The sequence below is a fragment of the Halyomorpha halys genome, unplaced genomic scaffold, assembly GCF_000696795.3.
Source record: "Halyomorpha halys isolate HHAL.00 unplaced genomic scaffold, Hhal_1.1 Scaffold539.1, whole genome shotgun sequence".
Classification (NCBI taxonomy): domain Eukaryota; kingdom Metazoa; phylum Arthropoda; class Insecta; order Hemiptera; family Pentatomidae; genus Halyomorpha; species Halyomorpha halys.
This window is the reverse complement of record NW_027113761.1, coordinates 583,062-599,373: the sequence shown is the minus strand read 5'-3', so window position 1 is coordinate 599,373 and position 16,312 is coordinate 583,062. Positions and strand designations below refer to the sequence as shown.

Here is a 16,312-nt window from a genome sequence, read left to right as displayed (position 1 = left end):
ATAATATAATAACGCGAAGTTTTTTCTTTACTTAAAAGAACCCAAAGATGAATGTATTCGTGACGTTTTAAATCAGGCGATATTTTTTATCCCTCCTAACTATGATGGCCGACCCATCAATTTTGACTAGTAACAATACTTAGTTTTCATTAATGTAATAAAAAATTGGAATGAAATAACTCTTGGACTGCGGCCAATAACCTGTTTCCCATATGCCATTACATCAGATCCCGAGACCTGCAAAAAAGAATGCGAACTGAAAACAGGAGGTTCTGACTTCGCATTTTATGGGATTGATTACATAAAAAAAAAAAAACTCGATTATTACTACCCGTATCAGCTTTTAGTCATGTAATTATGGAATTTAATTATCCTTATGCGGCTGTTTTTTTATTCTTGTTAATCTGTTTCTCGTAATATTTTATGTTATAAATAAATAAATATTATGTTATAGAGCTAAAGTATGGCATATTTATTTTATTTTATTCACACAAATGTCGTTATCAGTTAAACAGATGAACTTGATGGTACTTATCATGTGCATGTAACAATGGCACAGTATTAGGGGTATTCATTATCTTTAGTTTAACATGTTAAAGCGTGTTAAATGGAGAAATATTTATTTCTTTTATCATGTTAAAACGATACAACATATACCACGGTAGAGGGGGTCTGTTACTAAGTCTGTTAAATGGAGATGACGTTTCGCAACAGACCAGCTGAGCTCGTCAACGTTTGGTTTGTTGTTGTGTTACTAGTTTGTGTTAGTGCTGTTTTGGTTGTTTTTAGAACTAGTAAAGCAATGGATGACAATAATAATAATGTATTGACAGCTGCAAATTAGCTCATCTTGATTCTCTTGCTCACAAGTTAGATCAACAAGGCACTCAATAGTCTAACTTTCAGACATCTTCTACTTTTCACTTTCTTTAGGCATGTTGTAATAAATTACTTTAATCAAAACTTAGAAGTAAACAATAACATGAAGGTTTGGAAGGAAATGTTATAAAACAAGTTGCTCAGAAAATCCGCTAGGAGCTCTTATGCATTAAACATTTAACATTATTTAAATTGGGCTCCTCACAATCATATACTTATAACATTTAGCATTGTCAACATCATGAATACCCCAATTGAATGAAAGTCAAAATATAATATAATATACGTCGAATAAATTTAAACGTTATTCTAATCTGTAAGTCAATATCAAAAACATATTACTAGTTTTACTCAAATTTTATTAAATTTATTAAACAATTTAAATATTTCTAATAAAATAATAGAAAGCTGTAATAAATGATAAATTTTGCCATATTTTTTATTTTTCTGTTTTTAAACTTCCAAAAGTTGATTGAATGCTGAATGAATTATAATTGTTTACGTCGATTACAATATTTATAAAAAATTGAGGCCAATTTTTTAGCCAAACTTTGACTTTACTCAAACAAAATAAAAATTATACCGTTAATTGTCGAGTCACTTATAAATAAAAAATCAAAAGATGTAACTGACTTTAATTTGAACCTGGAAGCATCCTTAGTACAGGCATATAGACACGCCAAGTTCAAACGATTTACGCTACTTGAAATTTCTTTGGTAAAACCAGTTATTTTAATTTAATTTCTTTAGTATTAGGAAAACTAAACGTAATCTTTTCTGCATCTCATGACAATCCTATTACATCATATCATTAAAATACTTGATTTCCAACCGACTTTAACTATGTATTGGGCCGTCCGTAGCTTAGATTAGCCTTGGACGAATCCGGCTTGGGAGCGTTGACTTTTTTCATTAAGTAGCGGTCCCACAAAATGAAAAACTTGACCCCCTCACCATGGTTAGAATAGGTAGGTCACCTCTAGATCACCAGGCACACATCACCTGCGCTGTAGATTGCCTTAAAAAAAAAAAAAAAAAAAACTATATATTTTTCATATAATTTTGACTTAATAAAATAATATACCTATTGACTAGTGTATTTCAAAGTATTACGATTATGGAGATCTTAAGAAATAAATTTTATAACCTATAAAAAATAAAAATACAAGATAGATTTACGTTTTAGTATCAACATGATTTTACTCATTTTTTTTTTTTTTATCCCCATGTAAGCAACTCAGTAGATTATAATGATTGATTCCTTACTTGCTTGGACGGTTAGATTTTAATACATGCTGTTTAAAAACTATGTATCTACTGTGATACTACACGTTTTTTTCAACGAATAAACTCCTTATTCATAGATCAGGTATCGTTCATAACTTTATGATTCCGACGGGAGAGAAGTTAAAAATTAAGGTTTAAGATACTACAACAAAAATCCCGATAAAAAAAGGGAAATATTTATTTCTTCAATTATTTAATTTTGAGCAAAAGTCCGAGAATTGATCTGATCAGTCTACCAATAATAGAGTCCGGGGACTATAGCTAAGGGGTTCGCGATACTAAATTGGGAAATTATTTTTTTTTAAATACATATTATAATAAATTAAATGAAAAAATATCCTTCGAGCCATAGCTTGTAGTATGAATTGTTTTATACAAAGTTAACATTTACATTTGACAAATCGCGATAGTTAGACAAGGTTATTTTGGAGTATTTTTGTCGTAAAAAAAAAAAAACTCATTTAACTGAATAAATAATTATCTACCCCAGTCTGGTTCTAGGCCGAATACGAGAGATTTGAGAACAGCTAAATCTCAAAATTCCACCTAGTCGTAGGCTTTTCAGTTTCCAAATATGAATGGGTTCAAAAAATTTTATGTACACTTTTTTGAACACAAACCATGTTACACCTTTCTTTGAAATTTGAAGTTTTTATCTTTCTTAGTTTTAATATGTTTTAAACGTGTTGCTAGTATTCAAAATGTGTATAGTGGAATATATTTGTTTTGATCCAAAGAATAATTTTTCCTAACTAGTTCCAGAGAGTTCGAGGACAACCGGGCCATTAAATCTTCCGATGAAGCCTTTTATGATTATGTGGTGTAAGATCATAATCATTTAAGCCTATGTTAAAATTATATACTAGAGAACTATTCTAAAAACGTAGCTGTAAAAATTAAGAATTGCATTAGTAAAAATAATGCAACAGAATACGAGACTCTAGTATACGGTATTCGGTTAAGCTGAAAAGAAAAATTTTGTTGTATGAATGGAGGGGTTTGAGTGCGGTGGACACAAATAATTTTAATGCTTTTACTGTTTTATTTTTTATGGTATATAACACAAAACGTTTAGTACAAGAGCCCAAGAGGAGAAAAAAGGCAGTTATTTCACCCCAAATTTTGCTTACTTTAATGAGAACTATGTATAATTCCTATTCAAAATTGATGAGTCTGCCAAATATACGTGGGGGGAATAAAAAATGGCGGCTGTTTCAAAACGATTAAAAAAATTAATTTTTTATTCGGACCTCTGTATCTTAAAAAGTAGCCACAACATAAGAGAACATCATTGAAAGTAGAGTAAATTTGATAAAATATAAGCCCTAATAAAGCTATTTACATTCTCATTTAGTTCTCGAGATATAGCTTTTTAAAAAGCAACATTTCATAAAACAGTTGTACAGAACGTACTTAGTAACAATAATTAGTGAATTTATTTTGAGAAATCTATATCTCAAAAATCCATTTGACATACAGATGTCTATTAGCACTTAAATTAAAGCTAGTTTAATGGACTATAAAGTAGTCTATGACCTTTATCTTCGTCAGAGTAGTAGTTTTCATATTTGCTAAAATAAATTGATTTCTAGTTGTTCGGAGAAATTTTTATGTGCCAAATTTATATTCATATACGAATATCATAAAAACTACTATCCCTACAAACATAAGTGTCATAAAACTACTATACTATAGTAAGTTAGATTTATTTTATTTTTAGTGCTGGCAGACCTATGTTCGTCTTATGGTTCTAGAGTTATTTTTTTTCAAATATCAAACATTTTATTCGAAGAACCAGAAATTAACATTTTATGAATATATTTTATCAAATATCATAAAAACTGCTACTCCTACAAAGATAAACGTCATAAACTGTTTTATAGTACATTTAACTAGCTTTAATTTGAGTCCTGACAGACATCTGTAAATCTAATGATCTCTGAAATGAAGTTTTTCATAAATCAAACTTGTTGTCCGAACAACTATAAATCAATTTATTTTAGCAAATATCATGAAAACTACGATTCCTATGACGATGAAGGTCATTAACTACTTTTTAGTAAATTAAACTGCCTTTAATCTGAGTGCTAAAAGACATCTATACGTCACATAGTTCCTGAGAAATAAATTTCTCAAAATAAATTAACTAACTATTAATCTTTCAGTACATTTTTAAGAAATGTTGCTTTTTAAAAAGTTATACCTCGAGAACTATTGGACGTAAATAGCTCTATTAGGGCTCATATTTTAGCAAATTTACTCTTCCTTAAATAATGTTCTCTTAAATTTTCTAGTGTTGTTGGTAGTTTTTAAGATATTGAGTTCCGAATGAAACAGTCGCCATTTTTTATTCCCCCTGCCTATATCTTGCAGACACATCAATGTTTACTAGTAATTATATTTAGCTTTCATTAAAGTAATCAAAAATTGGGGTGAAATAACTGCCTTTTTTTCTTCCCGGCTGTTGTACTAGTTCTAATTGTAGTGAGAACAAAGAAAATTCGCTTCGGAGTGGTCATAACTACACAACTAATAGTTAAACAAATAACATAATGGCTAGTGAACTACAATCGATATATTCACAGTTTGCCATAGAGCAACTTGTATACGATAAAAAATGAATTTTTATATCACACTTTAACAGAGGGGACTCATGAGGAACTTGTGTTAGCTCCAGAGGTTTCTTATAGACGTTTTTCAAAAAGAGATGCTACCAGAATACTGAGAAATACGACAGAAACAACGGTGACAAACGGCTACAAAATACAAAAAAGCCGTATAACCCACAGTTATATATTACGTCTTAGATGGGGAACATGCGGCCTCTATTAAAAAAATAATTCCATATAATACATCAGCATTTTGTAGTCAAATTATATTTTTGTCTGATATAAGTCTCATACTCGAGCGAGTTAAAGCACTAACTTAGACTGGTTCGTAACTTCAGCGGCACCGGTTCAAATCCGGCCTGGGAGGTCGACTTTTATTTCTGTACTGTTTCCACTAAAATGAAAAATTGACTTGACCCTTCAGCCGTGGTTAGAATATGGTAGTAACCTGTAGATAACCTCTCCCCCCATGTTACAAATGACTTGGAAGGGGGTTATAAAAAAAATAAATAAAAAAAAAAGCGCAAAAAAATTTAATTTCATAATCCGGAAAGTAGTGATTCAAATGTTCTTGTGAATTCTGTATCCCTCTGCAGCTATATCGAGTTTCGAATTCTTAAAATAAAAAAGTAAATGTTTTACGAAATAATCCTCATCTTTCCTCACCGTGGTTTTTTTCGCCAGATTAAGTTACTGTATCAAACGGAAAAGTGTGTAAAAGAGAGGTCAGATTTATTAAAAACGGGTCGAGACTTTAGTTTCCACATGAATAAAAAAATAATGATAAGGAAATTAATATTGTTTCTAAAATAATATTTGACAAATATTTTGTTCGTGGTGCTACATTAAAACCTATGGATAATAATCCATTTTGATATAATATTTAATTAATATATGATATTAAATAAAATATTAAGATATGATATTGATATAATATTTATATTTAGCATTGTAGTTTAAAGTAGAATTTATTCTGTATAAAACATAATTTTTTTCCACCAGATTCGAAATCTGACCCATAGTGACGTTAGGAGCTGTTGGATGAGGGGTACTACAAATTTTAGGTACCACTGATACGATAGCTTGGGAAGTACACGATAAGTCAAATTGTAACAGTACGGATTTCATCATGAAACAATAGTACCTATTTCGAACTAAATTGAAAATAAGAAATATTAGAATATTATGAATCATTTCAGTAGTGAAATACTAAGTAACAATAAGGATTATAGATTTTAATGATCATTTAATTGTTTTAAGGAGTTCTTAATCAGAATGTCCCATGAGGACTGGTCACGTGGTGTTTAATACTAGGTCTAATACAACCCTGTAACACGTTTTAAGTTTCGCTTTTTCCGTCATCATAAGAAACCGTAAATAAGTTCGAAAATATTGTTGGTTCGATTCCCATTCGGGCGATTATTATTAACTCAAAAACTGGAATTCTAAAATCACTGGAAAATCCTTGCCTAAACTCCTCAGGATGCAAGCCTGAATATCATGAGAAATTTGAAGTACTATTTGAACTGTCTTCTAATCCATATAAGATTAAGGATTTAATCTTTCTACAAATTTAAGATGTACCCATTTTGTAAAACCGCTTTTATTTACTATCTTATTTCCTTAAATTATGGAGGGAACCGATTGAAATTCCGAATAGTTTTTGAAATTTCAATTAGTTTTTTTTTTATACCAGATTGGCCCACCAGGCCTGATGGTTGCTATAACTGATTGATATAATGATATAATGATTACATGGTTGATATAACTTATTCTGTATACATTTTTTAACAGTTGATTATGAGTGGGTATAGTCATACAAATGACACCCCTAACTATATAAAATATTCTTATCAAAGGAAAAAAATAAAATAAAATAAATAGATAAGAATAATGCTTCTTAATAAAAGAGGAAAGTAAAATTAATAACAAAAAATAATGATATTGGTACACTTAAATAAAACAAACAATTGTCTTCTAATAGTAAAAAGAAACAAGTTCATTTGAAAAAGGAAAGAGAGAAGAAAAGAGAGAAAAAAAATTTTTTAAAAATAATAATAATAATGAATAAATAAAATGAATAATAGTGTGACTATGAGTTAATTTTATATTTATTAAAAATTTATAAAAGAATGTCCTGCAGCAGTCTGGGCTTCAGTCTTCGGGTTGAGGTTGGGTTTCCCAAGTTGTAGGTCACTGCTCCTTTAACTGTCGGCAACTGAGAGTGGAACTTCATGAACCGTTTTTTGATATAATCCTCTATTGACTCCATTTGTAATTCGCGATGCAATAATTAGTTTAATTTTTCAATTAGATTTCAGGGGGCTACCCACTGAGATATTATCAAAAATTATTTAAATTTGTTTTCTCATAAATATTGTTTTATTAATTACCCTTAAACATAAACTAATAAAACTTATTAGTAAATTATTATTTTTTCCATAGTACCTTCAGATGAAATATAAATCTATCTATTAAAGAAGGTCTTACCTACAGACATATTTTAGATTTATTGATAAATTAATAATTTTTTAACATTTTAATTTTATTTTATTTTTTTATTTAATACCAGACCGGGCTGGTGGGCCATTGATGATATAACAGTTACATTTTTTTTAAATATTTGTTTATGGGAGGGGGGGTATAGTCTCGTACAGAAGAAACATTTATGTGTAAGGTTATAAATTAAAACAAAATAAATAGATAAAAATAATAATTCTTAATTAGAGAGAGAAGTAAAGTTAATAACGAAAAGCCTAACAAAACAGACTATTGCCCTCTAATGGGAAAAAAAAATAAGAAGTTATTGAAAAAAGGACGAAGAGAAAAAAAAGAAATTAATTAAATAAAAGTTATGTCTATAATAGAATTGATAGATATAGAATTGATAACAGCATGTCCTGAAGCAACCCGGTGTGGTTGGGTTTCCCAAGTTAATATTATTATTAATATCATATTATTGGTTTTGGTATATTAAATCTCAGTTTAGTTTATTATTATTTTAATTTTTTCCCCATAGTTTTATATTATTTACCGTTGTTCTACACTTGATTTCATTTGGTATTTTCACTTTGAGTCTTCTTTTATAATTATAACATTTTATGTAAACGTACAACATTATTTAAGGAGATTTGATGTTTTTCAGATTTGAAGCTGATAAACTGATAGAATCTGAAAATGGAATGCTGTACGGGGAATATCTACAGCTTGACAAAATCTTATCAGCCCAACGGCTCTTAAGCGAAGTACACAAAGCCACTGTCCCCGATGAACACTTATTTATAATTACACACCAAGGTATAAAGATCATATTTACATATTAAATTATTACTGCTAAATTCATAATTACAATTATAGCATTTTAACACTGTCTAAGTTGTTGGATTCCCAAAATAAAGGTTTTTGGTTTAAGTTTCGGATGGGAACAGACGTACTCGGAACCAACTCTATGCTCTTGCTACTTCAGTAACACCATCTTCAATTTAAATAGTCCTGAATGATCCGAAGACAATATTTTTTTTTTAATATATTTTACAGTTTTGTATAACTTTATTATGAACACAAGAAGAAAACTTCGTATCTGATTAATTTGTAGAGAAACTGCCCATTGGTAACATTTTTATGTTAGAGACCAACATTTTTTCAGAGATTGCGAACTAAAATAAAATAATTTGTATATATCAATTACCCTTTTGGGCTAACTAAATTTCGCGGCACCCTTATTGGGCTAAAAAAATCGCAGCTTGGACCACTCGGAGTGCCAGAGCACCCACTTTGGGAATCGCTGTTATATAATTCGGAATAAATTCTTGGCAAATGGAGAATTAAGGTCTTAAATAATTGTAATATAGTAATATAATAAGGAACATTGATTTTACGAGGGATGATTGAAGATGTTGGGAACTCGATGGCTTAATGAAGCCTCAAATTTCAACTCCGAATGTCCAAACAGGTATGACTAAGGACATGTAGATGAACATCTTATAATTTATTGTATGTATTTAGAAGCCTATTAGATGTCCAAGGAATCGAAAATAACAAACAGTTTCTTGTCGTTTTAGTATAGAATGTCACCTATCTGAATTCGTTCTACAAAGAAAGTGGAATATTATTAAAATTTTATGTAAGGCATTTGTTACAGATATACGAAGTAGTGTAATGGTGATTTATTTTGACCCTGTAGTTTTGACACCTATTTTTGATATTCGTGTAAGGTCCTTGAAGAGTTTAAGACGTAATAAAAATGACGAGACAGGAATGAAACAATCATGAAAACACAGAGAATATCGATTTTCCCTTCTATAAAATCAAAACTGTTAAGTAAACATTAGTTAAAGTGAATCTAGTAGCAGAAAGATACCTATGCTGTTGAATAGTAGCACTACTCGATCTCAAGCAGTCGTAATGAAGCCCAACTCCGTCTCGACCAACAGTTACCAAGCCCAACTCACATATTTGCTGCGACTACCAGGTAAGCGCCCAACAAGATCTCAAATTTACGAAAAGAAAAAAGGAGCAAGCAGTCAAGATGACAGGAGAAATGGAACAGAACAGAAGGGACACAATGAAAAGAGACCACAGGCGAGTCCATCTCAGTTCTAACGCCATCAGGGACCTGTAGATTCCATGATCAAATGAGGACAGACCTAAAAAACATCAAGAAGATGCTATCTACAAAGCCTACTAAAACCTGAAATTTAGGCATCATTCATAGTCGTAGCAGGTCATGCCTAACATCAACCAAGATGAGCTCAATTCAAGGTCAAGGTTCAATACTGATCCACTAAATTCACTCTAAGAAACTTCAAAACACAGCCATAGTATCACCTTAATGACCAGGACAAAATCCTATTCTCATGGAGACAGAAGCCTTTATTTCCCTTCTTCCAGTCCATATTGGAAGGTGCAGAACTTCCTCAAATTTTACAGGCATAGCAAGCAATAATACGGAAGAAATCTATACCCATGATGAAGTCAAACAAGATGCGGATCTAAGCTTCTATAAATTTCTTCACCAGACCTCAAGCTAACGAAGGCAAAATAATATTTGATACTGATCTTCTACAATGTAATATGGCACAAGTGCGACTCGAACAAGTGGTGACCTATAGATAGTAATAGCAAGGAATCATCTTTTAAGGTTAATTATCTTTAAAATATGGATTAATGTATATTGAGATACTTCGTAAACTTGTTATTTATTGTGCAAACTGATGACCCGGTTTAATTCCATAAACATACATTGAGAACCCATAAATCATTTGTAAGTTTTTTGTTTCAATCATTATTAAGGAATTCTTTTATGATACCTGATATATTAATCCATTTTTATTTATTTTTTTTTTAGCGTATGAGTTGTGGTTCAAACAAATTATATTTGACTTGGACTGGATCAGAGCTGTTTTTAGTAACCATATGGTAAGCAATAATTTTAATTTAAAATAAGAAAAGATATGTTTTATTGTGAGAAATGTTTAAACATTTTTGTCTATTTCAGGGTCTTGATGAAAGTGAAACATTAGGAATTATAAAACGGCTCAATAGGATTGTCCTTATACTGAAGGTATGTCAAAAATTTAAATGTTTTATTGTTCCTAGACTAAATATTTGGTTTTTGATAGTTGCCATTCCATCCTAGTAGTCTATTGTCCAATACCTTCACCTCTAAGGGATCCAACCAGATGAATGACATTATTTTTTTGTTGAAAACATCTTTCTATTAAATGTTAATACAATAGGTGCCTTAATTATTATGCCCTTTAATGAAATAGTAAATTGTATTTTAAACTTTACGTGATTTAAACTATTTTTTTAGATCCAAATTTTCAAAGAGGTATAGAATTGACCTAGTACCACAGGTACACCTCCTCTCTCATGAAAATTCCTGGATCAGTTATTGTAATACACCATGGGAACCACCTTTGTCTTCTTGTTTCTTCAAATACTTTACCACCTATTGAAACTTATTTTTTATATCTGTTCTCCATCATCACTAATGACCAAACCATTAAAGCCTTAGTTAAGTGGTGCTTTTTATAACTTTTCTGTACAACACAAAAGTTCACACTTCTTGAAAGATGAAATAGAACATAGTTTAAAGTTTCAGCACTAAAATATCTTTAAATTTATAATAATTTAAACCGAGTTCAAAACTAATATGGTAAAAAGCCAACTCAAAAGCTCTAATGAGAAATATGATGTTTTGTTTTCCCTTCTAAACCACAAACATGTTTACATGACATTAAACTTAAACATTTTTTAAATAATATACCTCCTTATATTGCTTGCGTCCTTATTTTTATTAGTTTAATTTTTTTATTTTATCAAGTTTCTTCACGTTAGCATTAGCTGATTCCTAATTGTTTTAACAAATTTTAATAGTGTTATTTTGTTTAAAGTTTACAAATAAAAAAAAACCTGTAAACATTTTTTTGTAACAACAGAGAGAAATACTTTATTCATCTATGCTGCCCGAATACATCAGGTTGCTACATACACAGCATACTAATCAATCCGTAATCGGACATATATAAGTTACATATAATTACATGGTATAATAAAATAGAAAGAAAACAGTTTTTTTTCCCTACAGTGTCCTTTTACAATCAATTTCAGTCTATACGCCAAATACAAATATTTCAATTCATTCCTATTTTTTTTTCCCTCTTCTGTTCCTTGAATTTCACCATTACACAATTTTTAATTCACCTGATCAACCAATTCACTCTCCCGAGTTCACCCTTCTAGATCCTCTCCAATGATCCGCTAAACAAATTCACTATAAGACGGCAATGTGAGATCAGACCATTAATAATAGTTACAGCAGTAGATCAGTTTACCAAAAAATACATTCTACGAGAACAAGACTAACAAATAGATTCAAAGGAAAATTAAATATAAAAAAAAAGTTTATCAAAATTTTAATTTTAAACAAACATTTCCTAGCTTCATATTAATTTATATTCCAGGTGTTAGTAGAACAAGTGATGGTTTTGGAAACAATGACACCACTGGATTTTATGGACTTCCGAGGTTATCTTTGTCCTGCTTCTGGATTTCAAAGCATGCAGTTCAGAGACATAGAAAAAAAACTTGGACTAAAACTGGTAAAATGAGTTAGTTACTTATAAATTGAACTTGATGTAACATTAAAAAGAAAATGTCAGAGGATGCAATAGACTCACAATCATTGAGTATTTTAATTTCAACTCACATTAGGAATTCATCAGGTCAAACAAGAAACCAATAAAAAAATTACAAGACACATATTGTTTAAGTGGATTTGTCCCTTTCCATTCTATTTTCTGATTCATTATGACTGCCCACCATTGTTGGTTTATTTTAAATTAGTAAAATTAATTAATAATTAGTTTAATAGTTTCCAATGTATCTTTATCAGTAACTAATAACATTATAATACTTATTTTATTGAAAAATGGGAATAAACATAGAAGAATTCATTATAATTAATGATAAATTAATTAAGAATAAATCACACACACTTGTAAACATATAAAACATTTGGATTATCTCTATAGGAAGTCTGGTGAGTCAATTCATAAAAAATTTTTGAGGTTAATGACTTACAGTTTAATGAAACTTTTATTAAATTATCATCTTTAAACCTCATAATTTCATATAGGGAATCATGTCACAATTTGTGCATCTTCACTACTGGAAGTCATTAACCTCAAAAGATTTTTATGAATAAAACATTTAGTGTACCATTTGCCCTATTATTAAATATATCCTATATTTAGAATATATTTTTATTTACAATTTTATGTTTGTTTTTTGTCAATATTTACAAAAAAACATAATATAAGATCTGAAACTAATATTTTTCAAATATTTAATTATCATCCTTACAAATGGTTCAACATTTAAAATTCCCAAAATAGTTAAATCATATTTAAATGGATTCAAACATGTCATTTACTTTAAAAATGCATCCAAATGAATTTATATATATATATATATATATATTAGTTTTTATTCAGGTTAGTTTTTTATTTCATTTCAAAACTAAAGCTTCAATTATTTATCAGAGTAAAATCTCATTCTTGTTTAATAGAAAACAATATGGAATAAAAACTATGGAAATCCTTACAGATTTTTTTATTCTTTTGGTTATACTAACCAATATGCTTTATTGGCTATAATAATACATAATAAGGTCAGAGCATAGGGTCATTTAGAAACATATCAGCTCAAAAAAAAAAAAAAAAAAAAAAAAAGGATTCCATCCAATACCTATACAGCCAACTCCTTATGAAATACAACTCTAAAATGATGTGACTTCTTGGTAACAATGAACAGAAGATAGCACTTTAGGACCTTAAGCACCAAATTAATATTACATAATGTATTTTTCAATAAAAATAAAATTTAAAAGACAAAACGAATAAATGAGAAAAAAAAATGTTTTAGAGAGTTTTACAGGCATTAACAACCAAAAAAGTAAGCTTAAAATACTTCTTATTCATTGATAGAAAAATGTTCCCTTTCTTCCAATATCTGTCTGTGTGTGTGTGTGTCTATTGGAAATTTTATATAATTTATTTATTTATTCTTTTTTAGGAAAATAGGTCAATTTTAAAAACATGTGATCAAAATAAAGATAAAGAGATTGAAGAAAATCCGACTGAAACTGATTTATCATTAGCAGAATTGGTTGAAAGATGGTTAGAAAGGACCCCTGGTCTTGAAGAAAATGGATTTAATTTCTGGGGAAAGTATAAAAAAAATGTTGAATCTTTACTTAATATGTACTACAATGCAACACTGGTAAGGATTGTATGACATTCTGATTCATATTAAAAAAAGATTTATAATTTATAATTTAATAATTAATAGTTTGTTAAAACAATAATAAAACTTAGCCAATCACATCACAAAAATTCCATATACAGTATTTATTAATTTTTTTGGTTTTGAAGGCTATATTTAAAACCAATAAATCAAACTTTTTGTATTGGGAAGACAAAACAAAATTTGTTTTTATTATTTTGTATGCAGTCAATTATATAAATGTTTAAACAATAACTTAAGTTAATATAATGACAATATATTTATGCAGAGTGAAAGTTACTGCAATCTTAATGTCCAAAAAGTTATAAATACTTTTTATTCTATGTTTGTGATGACCTATTTTTAATTTTGAACTCCACTTCCTCAAAATACATTTTTGATAGTATAACTGATGTATATATGTCAAGTACATTCTATTTTTAACAGTAATGGAATTCATCTATTGACGGACTTAACAAAGTACATTTTTATATATTTTTAGGATGCTAAAACAGATTGTGAAAAGCAGAAAAGAATGGCTGACTATGAAAGGAGAAAAGCTACCTTTGATTCGGTCATAGACATAACATTACATGAATCCTTAGTTCAAAGAGGTGAAAGAAGATTCAGACACAAGGCTTTACAAGGAGCAATAATGATAACCTTTTATCGAGATGAACCACGTTTCAGTCAGCCACATCAAATCCTAACTTTGCTTATGGATATTGACTCATTAGTAACAAAATGGAGATGTAAGTTTAATATACAGATAGTTTAGAAAGAGTTATAGGGAGTGTCTGATATCAAAGTATTGATATGAAACTTTTAAATTATTTTAGACAATCATGTTCTGATGGTTCAAAGGATGATTGGATCTCAAAGTTTAGGAACAGGTGGATCTTCAGGTTACCACTATTTAAGATCTACGTTAAGGTAAATAAGAAAATTTTATGTAATAATTATAATTTAATTTAGAAAAGTATTTTTAAAAAATGATATATACTAACTTCTTTGATGGTTTTTCAAGGTCACTTAAATAACTTTTTTAATTCATAATGAAGTTATAAGGGCTTTGACTGATTCATTCATTGAACAAGTTCAAATTAAAACTAGAGGAGAGGCACTGTAGGTTTCAATAACAGCTTTGCAAAAAATAATCATGTAATTGATGAAATGAGAGATCGAAAAAGAAATCTAGTCCATTTGTGTGTTGTTAAAACCTCATCTATATTTTCTAATTACGTCAATTATCCGGACCCTATAATGACCAAAGCTAATATAGAATTAAATATGAAATATCTGATATAATAAAAATGTTACTGTCTGTTCTACTGGGTATAGAAGGCATGATTTTCTATGATTATAGGAAGATAGTCCAGGTTAAAATCAAGAAAGATACAAAGATAGCAGAAAAACTATTTATTAATAAATGTTTAGTTCCACTTAACAGGTCTTCATCAGGGCCAACTCCAGAAAGAAGAATGAAAGTTGAGTCACTCTTCTTTCTGGACTTACTCCTTTCTTCCTACAATCATCACATATGGTTAACAAATAATGTTCTAATAATTCTCTGTGAATTAAAATATAGTGAAAAAAGACATATTGTCATCCCTAGGATTATTTAAAGTAAGCTTTTTATAAAATATAAATTTTTAGTGAAATTAAAAGGAGTTATTTTTTATAAATCTTCATAAAATGACACTCAAAAATCTATAAATTTCAATGGAAAAGTTCTAGGTTCTAATCTTTTGGTCCAGTTGATTTGTTCCTGCATTGTTTCTCAAGACTTTAAAAACATTAAGCCATTGGAAAACCATCAATATTAGAAATGAAAATAAAAGTAAATCTTTTTAAAAATAAGAAATGAATAATTTAAAAAAAAAATTATTGGGAAAAATAGTTGAAAATTGCGGTGATTAAATTATTGATAATAAAACTTGTATTGTGCTTATGTTATGAACAAATAAATACATATCCAATGCTTATTTTATTTTTACTAAATACAGTTTTAAGCCAAATTAAATTAAATTTTAAAACAAAAGATTTTTCTTTCAAAATGAAGGAAAGACAAAGAATGAACAAATTTCTTTTGCTTTCCTTCATTTTGAAAGTTCTAATGAAGCTCTCCAAAGTGGGGCAAAATGACTCAAAATAAATAGTTTATTTACTATTTGAGTTACTTTGATCGCACTTAGAATATTTTCTTTTTATTAATTACACAAGATCAATTAACAATCTTTCAATAAATTTTAAAATGTTTTTTTCAGTGACCGTTACAAAATTTTCTTGGATCTCTTCAATCTTTCTTCATATTTACTTCCTCGAGGATATATACCACCATTGAGCAGTAAAATAAGAAGTCAAATTAATCTTCATAGAGATTACATCAGCCAAACAAATGATGACCTGTCTGCTTAATGCTGGTCATTTTAAAGTTTTTTTTATTAAAAAATGTAGATGTACAATGCTAATACCAAATAAAATTTACTTCTTATTTATATCAACCCTATCAACAAAAATATATAATAATCAATAACAATATAATTCAAACATAACTAATTTTAATTATATTATTTCAAAAATTTTTTGAGACAAGGTAATATTTATTAAATAAATCAATTTTATATCCAAATCAGTCTCAACACTTTATTTATTCACTTGTCCAACGTTTCGGCCTTTCTAGCCATCTTCAGGGACATCTAAACATTTAACAGCTTATATTACATCTTCACTTTTAAACATTTACA

At 28.9% G+C, this 16,312-nt stretch overlaps 1 protein-coding gene across 1 annotated transcript in view; it reads left to right on the top strand.

Moving 5' to 3' along the window:
- The window catches only part of vermilion (Tryptophan 2,3-dioxygenase vermilion), a 19,110-nt gene extending 3,047 nt beyond the window's left edge, over positions 1-16,063 (top strand). The window contains exons 2-9 of the mRNA XM_014425866.1: positions 7,921-8,072; positions 10,123-10,193; positions 10,273-10,338; positions 11,744-11,881; positions 13,356-13,562; positions 14,068-14,317; positions 14,405-14,498; positions 15,833-16,063. Coding sequence (XP_014281352.1) covers positions 7,921-8,072; positions 10,123-10,193; positions 10,273-10,338; positions 11,744-11,881; positions 13,356-13,562; positions 14,068-14,317; positions 14,405-14,498; positions 15,833-15,983 — 1,129 coding nt within the window. The 3' untranslated portion in view covers positions 15,984-16,063. The remainder of the gene's footprint in view (positions 1-7,920; positions 8,073-10,122; positions 10,194-10,272; positions 10,339-11,743; positions 11,882-13,355; positions 13,563-14,067; positions 14,318-14,404; positions 14,499-15,832) is intronic.
- The last annotated feature ends 249 nt before the right edge of the window (positions 16,064-16,312 follow it).